This window comes from Anabrus simplex, chromosome 3 (genome assembly GCF_040414725.1).
Source record: "Anabrus simplex isolate iqAnaSimp1 chromosome 3, ASM4041472v1, whole genome shotgun sequence".
In the NCBI taxonomy this organism is placed as follows: domain Eukaryota; kingdom Metazoa; phylum Arthropoda; class Insecta; order Orthoptera; family Tettigoniidae; genus Anabrus; species Anabrus simplex.
The window spans coordinates 38,864,854-38,880,514 of record NC_090267.1 but is presented as its reverse complement, the minus strand read 5'-3'; the positions used below and the strand labels follow the sequence as shown (position 1 = coordinate 38,880,514).

General features: G+C 39.2%; 1 protein-coding gene across 1 annotated transcript in view; it reads right to left on the bottom strand.

Annotated features, from left to right (window-relative positions):
- The window catches only part of rdgA (retinal degeneration A), a 570,411-nt gene that overhangs the window by 121,039 nt on the left and 433,711 nt on the right, over positions 1-15,661 (bottom strand). Inside the window, exon 7 of the mRNA XM_068226570.1 lies at positions 6,458-6,632. Coding sequence (XP_068082671.1) covers positions 6,458-6,632 — 175 coding nt within the window. The remainder of the gene's footprint in view (positions 1-6,457; positions 6,633-15,661) is intronic.

Here is a 15,661-nt window from a genome sequence, read left to right as displayed (position 1 = left end):
AAAGACTGAAAAGGAGGGTCTCGCGCTGCCGAAGAGACATCAAGGACACGTGGAAAGTTCATCACGACAATACGCCGAGTCACAGCGCCTTCATTATCAACGATTTCCTGGCCAGGACCAACACCCCAGTGGTTCCCCAGCCTTCCTACAGTCCTGACCTGGCTCCTGCTGACTTTTTGTTTCCTCGGTTAAAAGGAGTCATCAAAAGGAAAACATTGGGACACAATTGAAAGAATCCAGGCGCATGTTACATCGGCTCTAAAGGACATTCCGGAAAAGGCCTTCCAGGATGCCTTCCAGGCATGGAAACACTGCCTCCAGAAGTGTATCGACGCAAGAGGGTGTTATTTTGAAGATTTTTGATTATTTGTACGAATATATGGTTCATGTTTGTGGGTTACTGTAGTCACGTCCTAGTTCATGAACCATGGGCAACGGCTGAGTGGCCCAGTAAGTGGTCCTGAGAGTCGGGATACCAGTTGCTATGGAATGGGAGTGGGCATCTCGGACATATTCTGAGTCGTGGCCCTCCTTGTGCTCAGGCGGCTAGGACTAGACAATTCACCGGTGGTCCATAACCCGTTAGAGGAGAGATCCTCACTTGGACTATGTGCAAGTAGGGCAGCATCCTGCTTCATGAATTAACCGAGCTCAGAACACTTTAAACAAGACTCGGACCTATGGGAGTAATGGAGTCCCACTCCCATTTGACAGGCAAGGGACTCCTTGGAAACAACTTGGCGAACGAAATGGAATTCAATGGGGAGCTATCAATATTAATGGGGCTTATGGAAGAAAGAAGGTAGAACTGGCTGAGTCAGCAAAGAAGATGCATCTGGATGTGCCAAGAGTAAGTGATATTTGGGTAAGGGGAGATAAGGAGGAAGAGATAGGAGATTATAAAGTGTACTTGACGGGTGTTAGAAAGGGAAGGGCAGAGTCTGGGGTAGGGCTCTTTATCAGGAATACCATTGTACGCAACATAGTTTCTGTTAGGCACGTAAATGAGCGAATGATGTGGGTAGATTTGTCAGTGGGAGGAATTAGGACAAGAATTGTGTCCATTTATTCACCATGTGAGGGTGCAGATGAGGATGAAGTTGACAAGTTTTATGAAGCATTGAGTGACATCGTGGTCAGGGTGAATAGCAAGGATAGAATAGTGCTAATGGGCGATTTCAATGCGAGAGTTGGGAATAGAACTGTAGGAAACGAAAGGGTGATTGGTAAATGTGGGGAAGATATGGAAGCTAATGGGAATGGGAATCATTTGCTGGACTCCTGTGCTAGTATGGGGTAAGCTGTTACAAATACATTCTTTAAGCATAAGGCTATTCACCGCTACACGTGGGAGGCTAGGGGCACCAGATCCATAATATATCTTAACGGACTTTGAATTCAGGAAATCTGTTAGGAATGTACTAGTTTTTCGCGGATTTTTCGATGATACAGACCACTATCTGATCTGTAGTGAACTAAGTATCTCTAGGCCTAGGGTATAGAAAGTGAAGTCTGTCTGCAAACGAATAAGAGTAGAAAATCTCCAGGACGAGGAAATTAGACAGAAGTACATGGATATGATTAGTGAGAAGTTTCAAACAGTAGACAGTAAGCAGGTTCAGGATATAGAAAGTGAATGGGTGGCATACAGGGATGCTGTAGTAGAAACAGCAAGGGAATGCCTAGGAACAACTGTGTGTAAAGATGGGAAAAGGCGAACATCTTGGTGGAATGATGAAGTGAGAGCAGCCTGTAAACGTAAAAAGAAGGCTTATCAGAAATGGCTCCAAACAAGGGCCGAGGCAGACAGGGATTTGTACGTAGATGAAAGAAACAGAGCGAAACAAATAGTTGTTGAATCCAAAAAGAAGTCATGGGAAGATTTTGGTAATAACCTGGAAAGGCTAGGACAAGCAGCAGGGAAACCTTTCTGGACAGTAATAAAGAATCTTAGGAAGGGAGGGAAAAAGGAAATGAACAGTGTTTTGAGTAATTCAGGTGAACTCATAATAGATCCCAGGGAATCACTGGAGAGGTGGAGGGAATATTTTGAACATCTTCTCAATGTAAAAGGAAATCATCCTGGTGGTGTTGCAAACAGCCAACCTCATGGGGAGGAGGAAAATGATGTTGGTGAAATTATGCTTGAGGAAGTGGAAAGGATAGTAAATAAACTCCATTGTCATAAGGCAGCAGGAATAGATGAAATTAGACCTGAAATGGTTAAGTATAGTGGGAAGGCAGGGATGAAATGGCTTCATAGAGTAGTAAAATTAGCGTGGAGTGTTGGTAAGGTACCTTCAGATTGGACAAAAGCAGTAATTGCACCTATCTATAAGCAAGGGAACAGGAAGGATTGCAACAACTATCGAGGTATCTCATTGATTAGTATACCAGGCAAAGTATTCACTGGCATCTTGGAAGGGAGGATGCGATCAGTCATTGAGAGGAAGTTGGATGAAAACCAGTGTGGTTTCAGACCACAGAGAGGCTGTCAGGATCAGATTTTCAGTATGCACCAGGTAATTGAAAAATGCTACGAGAGGAATAGGCAGTTGTGTTTATGTTTCGTAGATCTAGAGAAAGCATATGACAGGGTACCGAGGGAAAAGATGTTCGCCATACTGTGGGACTATGAAATTAAAGGTAGATTATTAAAATCAATCAAAGGCATTTATGTTGACAATTGGGCTTCAGTGAGAATTGATGGTAGAATGAGTTCTTGGTTCAGGGTACTTACAGGAGTTAGACAAGGCTGTAATCTTTCACCTTTGCTGTTCGTAGTTTACATGGATCATCTGCTGAAAGGTATAAAATGGCAGGGAGGGATTCAGTTAGGTGGAAATGTAGTAAGCAGTTTGGCCTATGCTGACGACTTGGTCTTAATGGCAGACTGTGCCGAAAGCCTGCAATCTAATATCTGGAACTTGAAAATAGGTGCAATGAGTATGGTATGAAAATTAGCCTCTCGAAGACTAAACTGATGTCAGTAGGTAAGAAATTCAACAGAATTGAATGTCAGATTGGTGATACAAAGCTAGAACAGGTCGATAATTTCAAGTATTTAGGTTGTGTGTTCTCCCAGGATGGTAATATAGTAAGCGAGATTGAATCAAGGTGTAGGAAAGCTAATGCAGTGAGCTCGCAGTTGCGATCAGCAGTATTCTGTAAGAAGGAAGTCAGCTCCCAGACGAAACTATCTTTACATTGGTCTGTTTTCAGACCAACTTTGCTTTACAGGAGCGAAAGCTGGGTGGACTCAGGATATCTTATTCATAAGTTAGAAGTAACAGACATGAAAGTAGCGAGAATGATTGTTGGTACAAACAGGTGGGAACAATGGCAGGAGGGTACTCAGAATGAGGAGATAAAGGCTAATTTAGGAATGAACTCGATGGATGAAGCTGTACGCATAAACCGGCTTCGGTGGTGGGGTCATGTGAGGCGAATGGAGGAGGATAGGTTACCTAGGAGTATAATGGACTCTGTTATGGAGGGTAAGAGAAGTAGAGGGAGACCAAGACGACGATGGTTAGACTCGGTTTCTAACGATTTAAAGATAAGAGGTATAGAACTAAATGAAACCACAACACTAGCTGCAAATCGAGGATTGTGGCGACGTTTAGTAAATTCTCAGAGGCTTGCAGACTGAACGCTGAAAGGCATAACAGTCTATAATGATAATGTATGTATGTATGTATGTATATGTATGAATATATTCAATAAATGATTTTTTATGAATTTGGTCGCATTATTTATGGAATGCACCTTGTATGTTCTGGGATTTTCTGATTTACCAATAACCATGTAACTTGCTATTCCCAGCTGCATTGCTGCACACCAACTCTCTCTCTCTCTCTCTCTCCTCCCCTTGCTCATCTTGAAACCAGTTGCATAAAGTTCTGTCTTTGCAGCAAGGCTCAATGTTGGCAATTGCTTAAAATTAAGTCCAGTCTCATCGCAGCTGTATACTTCTTGTGGCAAGTAGTTTGCTTCTGAAACATTGTCAGCAAATTCTGAAACATAGGGTAATGCGGCTGGATGATCTGATGACAGTGACTCTCCAGTGAATGAAAGCCGATGTATTTCACCATGCCTCCTTTTCTACTGTTACCGGTACTTGCAGTAAAATTATGGTTGCCATTCATAAGATTATTATTCACCTGCACATTATCTCAGGCTTGGATTCTCAAACTTTTTCGCTCCCTCTCCCCTCCTAGCCGTTCGATGTGATGGTGTTTCTACAAAGGCAGACTTTCGACCTGAGTTTTCAACACAGTGATTTCATCCTGTTTTGAATTGTTATAAAACCAATTTTGTAAACTAAGAGGTCTGCAACCTGGCTATGTGCACTTATTGTTCGTTTTCATCTGTATCATTTGTTTTCATTTCTTTTCTTCTTAGGTAACACAGTTTTTAGATTCAATTATGTTTTGTATTAACCTCTGTTTTCAATCAATTTTAATGCAGTGAGTTGTTTTCTGCTCCACATGATGTAAATATTGCCCTACTAGGTTGTTTTCCTTTTGTTTTTCATTTCTTCCTTCATTATGTTTTTTGGCACATTTTTAGCTTGTATTATGTAAATTAGTTCAACCCCTCCCTTTTTTCACTGAAGATGGCTCAAACGAGCCAAAACACGTTTGAATTTCATTACTCTATCTAATGATGGAATTATAATTATGATGTATTGAATTAGGAGGATATACTTAATTTTACCTTTGTAAAGTGAAATTCATAAGGTTATTCAACTACCAGTCTTTTTCTGAATTAATGGGCCATGTATAGGGCTGCCTCTTTCCCTTTCCTGGGAAAACCAGACAAACACTGTTTCATCTAAGTTTTTATAATTGGACAATTTAGATGTATGCTTTTCAGATGACGTTAGACAAAACTTCTCAATTTTGTCACAATTTATCTTCCAATCACTGATGGTTGCTTTTCCAACACCAAATTTGGGTGCTAATTTAGTTCCACTTTTGCCTTTATCAAGGCATTTCAACACCTCAATTTTGTCTTTCAATGATGCCAAATTATGTTTTCTCTTGCCTGACATTTTAGAAACAAAAACCACCACAATATGGTAAACACAGCACAGCAGAGGTTAAAAGTTAAGACACACTGATACGCACTTCACCAGATGACATATCACAGCTCAGCACAAAACTGAATACAAAACTAGCCAAAACGATGGTCGAGTATCCTTGACCGCTGCACTGCCTACCATGTAAGTCATGTTGTAAGAGTACTGATTGATTCAAACTACCTCACATAAGAATTTCTTGTGCATAACGTAGAATACCAGTATTACTTAATATTTTTCCGTACTGTTATTTGCACTATACATTCTATCTGCGTCTCACAAGAAATTGCCACAGCTTGTAGGTACGGCATGGGTGACAGATACTACATTAAGTTACAAACGTTAGTCATGATAAGCAGTCCGAGCTCACTGAAAGAGGTGCGTGTTCTTTATTAAACTGTTCATTCTGCAGTACTTACAGTAAATATGTAACTAAAGCGCAATTGCACTTGAAACTTCACAGCAGCCCCTTAGTTCACAAGAATCACCACGGACAGAACCGATGTTTATTATAAGGCTTTGAGACTAGAGATTGGTGCATGCGCAGCAGCCATGCTTACCCTCAGCACCCCTTACCCCGCATGCACGTGAGTTCTCATCAGACAACCATAATAAAATAATATGGATTACACAATACTGTACTGTGTTTAACTTATGATTTTCTGCCCTATTTTGTTTGTAAAGATTGAACAGTGAATTAACCTCACTAATCCGAATTTTCCCTAATCTGAACTGGTTTTGGTCCCAATTAGTTTGGGCTAGCGAGGTTCTGATTGCTTTCTTACCTGAGCATACACAACTGTTTGAAAATATCATGGAATTTAATTAGAACCAGGATTCAACGTATTCAAGAAAAAACATAAAAAGCTACTACTATGTGTTATTTGCTGTGCGTTGTTATCAAATGAAGCACTGAAGCTTTCAAAATTAAGATGACTTTCTGTAATCAGGCATTGTAAAGCTGTTTTGTTTCCAGGGGAACATTATAAAACATTAACATAATAGTTGTGTCAGGCAAAAATTTAACAGCCTAAATTTTATGGGGGTCTGCCAAAACTAAAGAAGTATTTCAAGGGGGGCGTGGCATTTAAAAGTTGGGAACAGTTTGTTTAGATGATAGAAAGTGGTAGTTTTCCTTCCAAAGTGTACAGAATTACACACAAGTGAACAAAGAACTCTTTGCAAGTTATTTTAACAAGGAAACAACAGGACACCTGCACCACATGAAGAGAAAAATTAAGGTAGTAAAACCACTATGTACCATTATATAAATTTGTTCTTGCTGTTGATTGCTTCTCTTGCAGAAGGTTAAATCCTATTGAAAATCACTTCACCTCAGTCAACTTCAACTATTAATAAGACAATAATACTCACCCCTCCCCATCCTAGTGCTCTGGCAAGATCATTGCCCGTTCCTAAAGGCAACACCCCAACAGCTGGGGCAGGTGTGATACTTATTTGGTCCAGAATGGAGAGTACCCAGCCTACAGTTCCATCTCCTCCACAGGCTAGGACTCGAAGATTAGGCACCTTGCGGAACAGTTCCAGACTAGAGAAAAGAAGAAAAGATTTTATTTTATGGTTATGCATATCTCAGAATTATCCCATTATTATTTAATAACTTAAACAAGACAAAGACAGAATGTGCAAAGTTTGCAGGAAAATAAACAATAAATGATGTCAAGTAAATAGATGAAGATGCAAATTTATTTTCTTGTGGTTGCTTCATGTAAGGAGTTTGGTAAACCTCAGACAATAGTGCTCAGTAATCATCATCATCATCATCATCATCATGTCACCACTAATCTGCATTTAGGGCTGTCGTCCAGGTGGCAGATTCTGTTTCAATTGTTTTACTAATCTTTCTTTAAACAATTTAAAGTAAGTTGGAAAATTAAGAACATCTCCCTTGCTAAATTATTCCAGTCCCAAATCTTCCTCCCTCCTCTTGAATTCCAACCTTCTCCTTGGCTTTATCCTAAGACATTAAGGTCAAAATATTTTCTGGCAGGTCATTCTCATAATGTGCCCATACCACCAAAGTCTATGCTTTTTTATTACACTGGCAATAGGGACCACAATGCCAGTTATCTTCTTATCTTCATTCCTGATTTTGTCCTTTCGAGTAGTTTGATTTACAGTATAGTTCTAATGAATCTCATTTCTGTTGCCTGAATTCTACTATAGTTATTGTTTATTAGAGTACAACCTCTAAACCGTATGTAAGAACTGGTACAAAGTAGGTGTAGTATACAGTTTTTGCTCTCTGAGGTTCTCTGCAGTCACAGAGTAGGTTTCTGACTTGATTGTAAGTTTTATGCTTTCTGTGTCAGCTTAGCATTTGCTGCTTGACAGTGTTGTCCTTCAAGATTGTACTTCAAGTGAGAAACTGATTCTAATTTGGTTCCTTCCAAAAAGAGGTCTCAGTTTGTTCCTTCCCTATTGATGGTCATTTCTACAGTGTTTTAAACATCTCCAGTTGAAAGTTATTGAACATATTGTTCCATTCAGTCAGTTTTTACTGTACTTCAGCTTCTGTTTCTCCTTATAACAGCACATAATCAGCAAATAACAGGGCATTCAGTCTATTGTCCATGCTATTCTTAGAAAAATGTCTGAGATACAAAGTTAGGGGTGAATATAACCAATCAGGAATAAATTTCTGTGCAGCTACACTATCCCGTGCAGAATAGTTATAATTGTATTATTATTATTATTATTATTATTATTATTATTATTATTATTATTATTATTGTATACATCGAGTTGAGCCTCTATGGACTGCGTGGTAACAACCAACTTCATTTTAGTGTCTAGGTCTTGTTCTGGCTTTGATTTCCTGCCAGTATCTTCTGAGCCCAGCAACGAATGCCTGTTTATGCTCTTCAGACAATGGTCCTTTCCGTCTTCTGGAAGTTGATGCCATTTTGAAACATTGATAATTGTTCACCAATCTTCTGAATGTGTTCCTGTCATGAATTTCTTGGTCTGAAATACTAATCTGCCTCAGATCTTTTTCGCATTCCTGGAACCTTCTCGGCCTTATTGCCTTAGATTGAATAAAATTCCATGTTCTTTTTGTTAGTCGATCATCAGTCACCCTAAAGAGATGACTGTAAAATAATAGCTGTCTCTTCTTAATTGATGCTGTGAGAGGTTCTGTCCTGCTGTACAAATCCTCATTTGGTCTCATTCACCACTGTCCATCAACCCGCCTATTACCTAGGATTTTTCTTAGTATCCTGAGCTCTCCTTTTTCCAGCTGGTCAGCTTGACCTTTACTATTTAAGGTCAAAGTTTCAGACGCATATAATCCCTCAGGTTTTACAACTGTGTTATAGTGTCGAAACTTGGCCCCTATACTCAGACTTTCTATTATAGATATTCTTTGTCATTTGGTTTGCCTGGTCTAACTTCCTCATTCTGACATCGATTGCTTCCTCTTCTAATCCATTCTGCTGGATGACTTTACCAAAATATCTGAAATTCTTTGCACTATTATTATTATTATTATTATTATTATTATTATTATTATTATTATTATTATTATTATTATTTAGAAGCACTAAAATTGGCTACATATACAATAGATTACAACAAAGAGCCAGCCTCGCAGTGTAGGGGTAGCATGCCTGCCTCTTACCTGGAGGCCCCGGGTTCAATTTCCAGCCAGGACAGGAATTTTTACCCCAGGGCTGCTTTGAGGTCCACTCAGCCTATGTGATTACAATTGACGTGCTATCCAACAGCGAGTTGGCAACCCCAATCTAGAAAGCCAAGAATAATTGCTGAGAGGATTCATCGTGCCGACCACATGATACCTTGCAATATGTAGGGCTTTGGGCTGAAAACCGGTCGCTTGGTAGGCCATGGCCCTTCGGGGCTGTTGTGCCATGGAGTTACCATGTATACAGTCTATATTTACCTGGACATATATACCTGGGCAGTGCAGGCAATTCCATATTGAGCACACCGCTTGGAGAAGATGATATTGTGTTGGTGTGTTGATGACGATAATAATAATAATAATAATAATAATAATAATAATAATAATAATAATAATAATAATAATAATAATAATAATAATAATTTTATTTATTTATTTATTTATTTATTTATTTATTTATTTATTTATTTATTTATTTATAACTTATCTAAAATACATTTGCAAATATGCAGTAGGATATTATGCATTATCTTTGCAATTATTTACACCTGCAAAGCACTTAATGTGCTTATCTGCCGGTGTAGTTGTTTCACATTTGTATACAATGTTGCAATCCTTACTGTTTACAACATTAATAAGGTTTGAATATTTACGTTAGCATTGTAATTTTGTCCTGTGGTGTGAGTTTTTCTTAATCCCTGCAAGTATGATTCAAAATAAATAAGTCTTTGGTACATTTTTCATTCATGAACAAATATTTAAATTGTAATTTTATTATCTACTAGCAAGGTACCCGTGCTTCGCTACGGTATTATATTGAAATTTATAATTGAATGCTTATTGTTTTAGATATATAATCCGCCGAAATTCGCGATCTGACTCGTTTTCGGCCAGAATCCGCCAAAATTCGCGATCTGACTCAAGATTATGGCAAGTCTCCCTCCATTTTTCAATCTTTCTTTCCAGCAATCGATTTCGTACTTCCCGGGCTAGGTCCAGGTATTCCACCCGGTCAGTTGCGCCCCTAAATCTTTGCCATCTTTTCCTATAAGCATTTTTAATATGGATGAAATCCTTCAGGAGATCCGGCGTGGTGTCGTCTTGGGTGCCTTGGCGGTTCTGAACCCGCAGCCGGACTGCATTCTTAGTCATTACCCGTCCAGGACCCGTTTCCAGCGCGGTCCGCACATTTGACGACGGTCCAGAACATTATTATTATTGTGTTGTTTGAGTCATCAGTCCATAGACTGGTTTGATGCAGCTCTCCATGCCACCCTATCCTGTGCTAACCTTTTCATTTCTACGTAACTATTGCATCCTACATCTGCTCTAATCTGTTTGTCATATTCATACCTTGGTCTACCCCTACCGTTCTTGCTACCTACACTTCCTTCAAAAACCAACTGAACAAGTCCTGGGTGTCTTAAGATGTGTCCTATCATTCTATCTCTTCTTCTCGTCAAATTTAGCCAAATCGATCTCCTCTCACCAATTCGATTCAGTATCTCTTCATTCGTGATTCGATCTATCCATCTCACCTTCAGCATTCTTCTATAACACCACATTTCAAAAGCTTCTATTCTCTTTCTTTCTGAGCTAGTTATCGTCCATGTTTCACTTCCATACAATGCCACGCTCCACACAAAAGTCTTCAAAAACATATTTCTAATTCCGATATCAATGTTTGAAGTGAGCAAATTTCTTTTCTTAAGAAAGCTCTTCCTTGCTTGTGCTAGTCTGCATTTTATGTCCTCCTTACTTCTGCCATCGTTGGTTATTTTACTACCCAAGTAACAATATTCATCTACTTCCTTTAAGACTTCGTTTCCTAATATAATATTTCCTATATCACCTGCCTTCGTTCGACTGCACTCCATTACTTTTGTTTTGGACTTATTTATTTTCATCTTGTAATCCTTACCTAAGACTTCATCCATACCATTCAGCAACTTCTCGAGTTCTTCTGCAGTCTCAGATAAAATAACAATATCATCGGCAAATCTCAAGGTTTTGATTTCCTCTCCTTGGACTGTGATTCCCTTTCCAAATTTCTCTTTGATTTCCTTTACTGCCTGTTCTATGTAAACATTGAAAAGGAGAGGGGACAAACTGCAGCCTTGCCTCACTCCTTTCTGGATTGCTGCTTCTTTTTCAAAGCCCTCGATTCTTATCACTGCAGACTGATTTTTATACAGGTTGTAGATAATTCTTCGTTCTCGGTATCTGATCCCTATCATCTTCAGAATCATAAATAGCCTGGTCCAATCAACATTATCGAATGCCTTTTCTAGATCTACGAATGCAATGTACGTGGGCTTGTCCTTCTTGATTCGATCCTCTAAGATCAGACGTAAAGTCAGGATTGCTTCACGTGTTCCTACATTTCTTCTGAAGCCAAATTGATCTTCCCCCAACTCAGCTTCAACTTGTTTTTACATTCTTCTGTAAATAATACGTGTTAAAATTTTGCAGGCATGAGATACTAAACTAATAGTGCGGTAGTTTTCACACCTGTCAGCACCGGCTTTCTTGGGAATAGGTATAACAACATTCTGCCGAAAATCGGATGGGACTTCTCCTGTCTCATACATCTTGCACACTAAATGAAATAACCTTACCATGCTGGTTTCTCCTAAGGCAGTCAGTAATTCAGAGGGAATATCATCAATTCCAGGTGCCTTGTTCCTATTTAAGTCACTCACAGCTCTGTCAAACTCTGACCTCAAAATTGGGTCTCCCATTTCATCAGCATCAACAGCCTCTTCATGTTCCAGAACGAAATTATCTACATCGTTACCTTGATACAACTGTTGGATATGCTCCTGCCATCTTTCTGCTTTGTCTTCTTTCCCTAGAAGTGGCTTTCCATCTGAGCTCTTAATATTCATGCACCTAGATTTCCTTTCTCCAAAGGTTTCCTTGATTTTCCTGTATGCAGCATCTACCTTTCCCAGGACCATACAGCCTTCGACATCCTTGCACTTCTCCTTCAGCCATTCTTCCTTAGCTACCTTGCACTTTCTATCCACTTCATTCTTTAATCGCCTGTATTCTTTTCTGCCCTCTTCATTTCTAGCATTCTTGTATTTTCGTCGTTCATCAATCAGGTCTAGTATCTCCTGAGTTATCCACTGATTCTTAGTTGATCTTTTCTTCCTTCCTAACATTTCTTCAGCAGCCCTACTGACTTCATTTTTCATGACTCTCCACTCTTCCTCTACTGTGTTTCTTTCGGCCTTTTCATTTAGTCCTTGTGCAACATGTTCCTTGAAACGATCCATCACACTCTTTTCTTTCAACTTGTCTAGATCCCATCTTTTTGCATTCTTTCCTTTCTTCAATTTCTTCAACTTCAGATGGCATTTCATGACCAACAAGTTGTGGTCAGAGTCCACGTCTGCTCCTGGGAAAGTTTTGCAATCCAACACCTGGTTTCTGAATCTCTGCCTAATCATAATGAAGTCTATTTGATACCTTCCAGTGTCTCCAGGTCTCGTCCACGTATACAGCCGTCGTTTGTGGTGTTTGAACCAAGTATTGGCGAGGACTAAATTATGGTCAGTGCAGAATTCAACCAGCCGACTTCCTCTTTCGTTCCTTTGTCCCAATCCAAATTCTCCTACTGTGCTACCTTCTCTTCCTTGGCCTACCACTGCGTTCCAGTCTCCCATCACAATTAGATTCTCGTCACCTTTGACATATTGTATTAAATCTTCTATCTCCTCATATATTCTTTCAATTTCTTCATCATCCGCTGAACTAGTAGGCATATAGACCTGCACTATTGTGGTGGGCATTGGTTTGGTGTCTATCTTGGCGACAATAATTCTTTCACTATGCTGGTCGTAGTAGCTTATCCGCTGCCCTATTTTCTTATTCATTATTAAACCAACTCCTGCATTACCCCTGTTTGATTTCGTGTTGATAATTCGGTAGTCGCCTGACCAAAAATCCTGTTCTTCCTGCCAACGTACTTCACTTATACCAACTACATCTAACTTTAGCCTATCCATCTCCCTTTTCAGATTCTCTAACCTACCACAACGATTCAAACTCCTAACATTCCACGCTCCGACTCGCAGAATGTCAGTATCCATCTTCCTGATGATCGCCCCCTCTCGTGTAGTCCCCACCCGGAGATCCGAATGGGGGACTAGTTTACCTCCGGAATATTTTACCCGGGAGGAAGCCATCATCAGTACATCTTTCATACAGAGAGAGCTGCATGTCCTCGGGAGGCGGTTACGGCTGTAGTTTCCCGTTGCTTTCAGCCGTGTAGCAGTATCAACACAGCTAAGCCATGGTGAGTATTATTACAAGGCCGTATCAGTCAATCATCTAGACTGCCGCCCTAGCAACAACCGAAAGGCTGCTACCCCCCTTTCGATGAACCATTCGTTAGTCTGGTCACTCAACAGATACCCATCCGATATGGTTGCACCTGCGGCTCGGCTATCTGCATCATTGGGACACGCAAGCCTCCCCACCGCGGCAAGGTCACATGGTTCGCAGAGGAGGTTATTATTATTATTATTATTATTATTATTATTATTATTATTATTATTATTATTATTATTATTATTATTATTATAGATGTTCTGGACCCAACAGCAAGATGCAAGACCGCTACTTGGTGGTAAATTACATCTGCTGCCATTGTCATTGTTGAGAATGTGACCAGCACCATTGTCGCGCGTAGGCAAGTGTGGGGGATTTCTGGCCATATGAATGACATACTTCCGTGCATTATTGACCTTGTTATAGAGGTAAAAAACTGGACGGTCAATCTCATTCCTATCGTTTATTTCAAATGTGTTTAAATTTTTATTTATATGCCAGGAGAAGGTACTGTAAACTAAGAACGTTCTCCGAAGGGAAAGGTGGCTCTTGAAAACGAACCCAGGAAATATTAAAAATGATCGGTTTATGATCAGAATAAGTACATCAAAAATCTACAGCCTGTTTCCAGTCATTCGACAGGGTCAGGAATGGAATGAATAAAGCCCCCATCTGGCGGCGACAATGGGAATTGTGCCGGCAGCCGAAACCTGCCGCACTCCTCTGAGGCAATGATTAATGGATGAAAAATGAAATGAAATTATATTGGACAGTGTTGCTGGAATGAATGATGACAGGGAAAACCGGAGTATCCGGAGAAAAACCTGTCCCACCTCCGTTTTGTCCAGCATGAATGTCACATGGAGAGACCAGGATTTGAACCACGGAACCCAGCTGTGAGAGGCCGCCGCGCTGCCGCCTGATCAACGGAGGTTCCTTATAAATACATTATGAACAGTAAAATCAATTGGTCTCAACTCCTTTTACACCCCACCGCTGTTAAGTTTATTTACCCCCCCCCCCCCAAAGAAAAACTAAAAGAAGGCGTGTTTCTTTATGATTAAATGAGATTCCAAACACCATTGTTTACATCTATTACATTCAGATTAAAATAATTCACTTTTTTTCACTTTCACACTTCTCCTCCCCCCCCCCCCCCCTCAAGTGAATTTTCCGGCAAAAAATACTTGTTTCTTTAATAGTAAAGGATCTTCTAAATACCAATTATCACGACTGTAACTTCTTCAGTTTTTGATTTATGTGTCCTCATGAGAGGAATTCAACTCCTTTTCACTCACGCCTCCCAAGATGATTCCCTCCACAAAACGGCTTTTCTTTGTCTTTAAAGGAGATCCAAATACCAATTTTCACGTCTGTAGGCCCTAACAACTTTAGTTTTTATTAGATGTAAGTATTCTCATACAATTAAGTCAATTAATTTTTTCAATTCTTTCACCCCTCCCCATTCATTGGATTTTCCGAGGATTCGTGCTTCTTTACTATTAAAGCAGATTCCAGTTATCAAATTTCACGTCTGTAACATCTTCATTTTTGAGATAACAGTAGCCTAATTAAAAGAATTCAAGACCATTTTCAGTCACTTCCCCCCCCCCCCCCCCTCCACCCAAGTGCCATATCCGAAAACTAAAAATACACGTTTCTTTATTTTTATAGAGATAAAAATACCATTTTTCACTTCTGTCACATGTTAAGTTTCTTGAGATATACTGTATAAATTCTCATTTAAAAATTTAACCCTCTTTTTAGTTCCCCTTAAGAGGAGTTTCCAAAAACAAATCGCCTATGTTTCTTTACATTTACAGGAGATTCCAAATATCACTTTTTACGTCTGTAACATTCTACGTTTCTAAGATATTCTGCAGATACTGTCTTTCAAAAAATTCACCCAAATATGTCACTCCTGTTTAACCGCCATTACTTGGATTTTCAAAAAACAAAAAAATATGTGTTTCTTTATTTTTAAAGGAGATCCCATATACAAATGTTCAGTTCTGTAATATCTTCAGTTTCTGAGATATATGTATCCTCATTAAAGGCATTCAAACCATTATTCACCCTTTTACACCCCTCCTATTGGGATTTTCCAAAAACAAAAAAATACGTGTTTCTTTATTTTTAATGAAGATCCTAAATATCAATTTTTACATCTGTAAACTTTCAAAGTTTTGAGATATAGATACACTGATTTTAAAAATTCACCCCCCCTTTTACACTCCCATTAATTGGATTTTCCGAAAACAAAAAAATATGTGTTTCTTTATTTTAAAAAGAGATCAAAAGTACCAATTTTCAGGTCTGTAATACCTTCAGTTTCTGAGATATAAGTACCGGTATCCTGATTTAAAGCATTCAACCCATGTTTTCACCCTTTTTCACCCCTTCTATTGGGATTTTCTGAAAACAAAAAAAAATACGTATTTCCTTATTTTTAAAGAAGATTCTAAATACCAATTTTTACATTTGTAAACTTTTAAAATTTTGAGATATAGATTCACTCATTTTAAAATTTCACCCCCCTTTTCACCCCCTTAGCGACGGAATATCCAAAAATC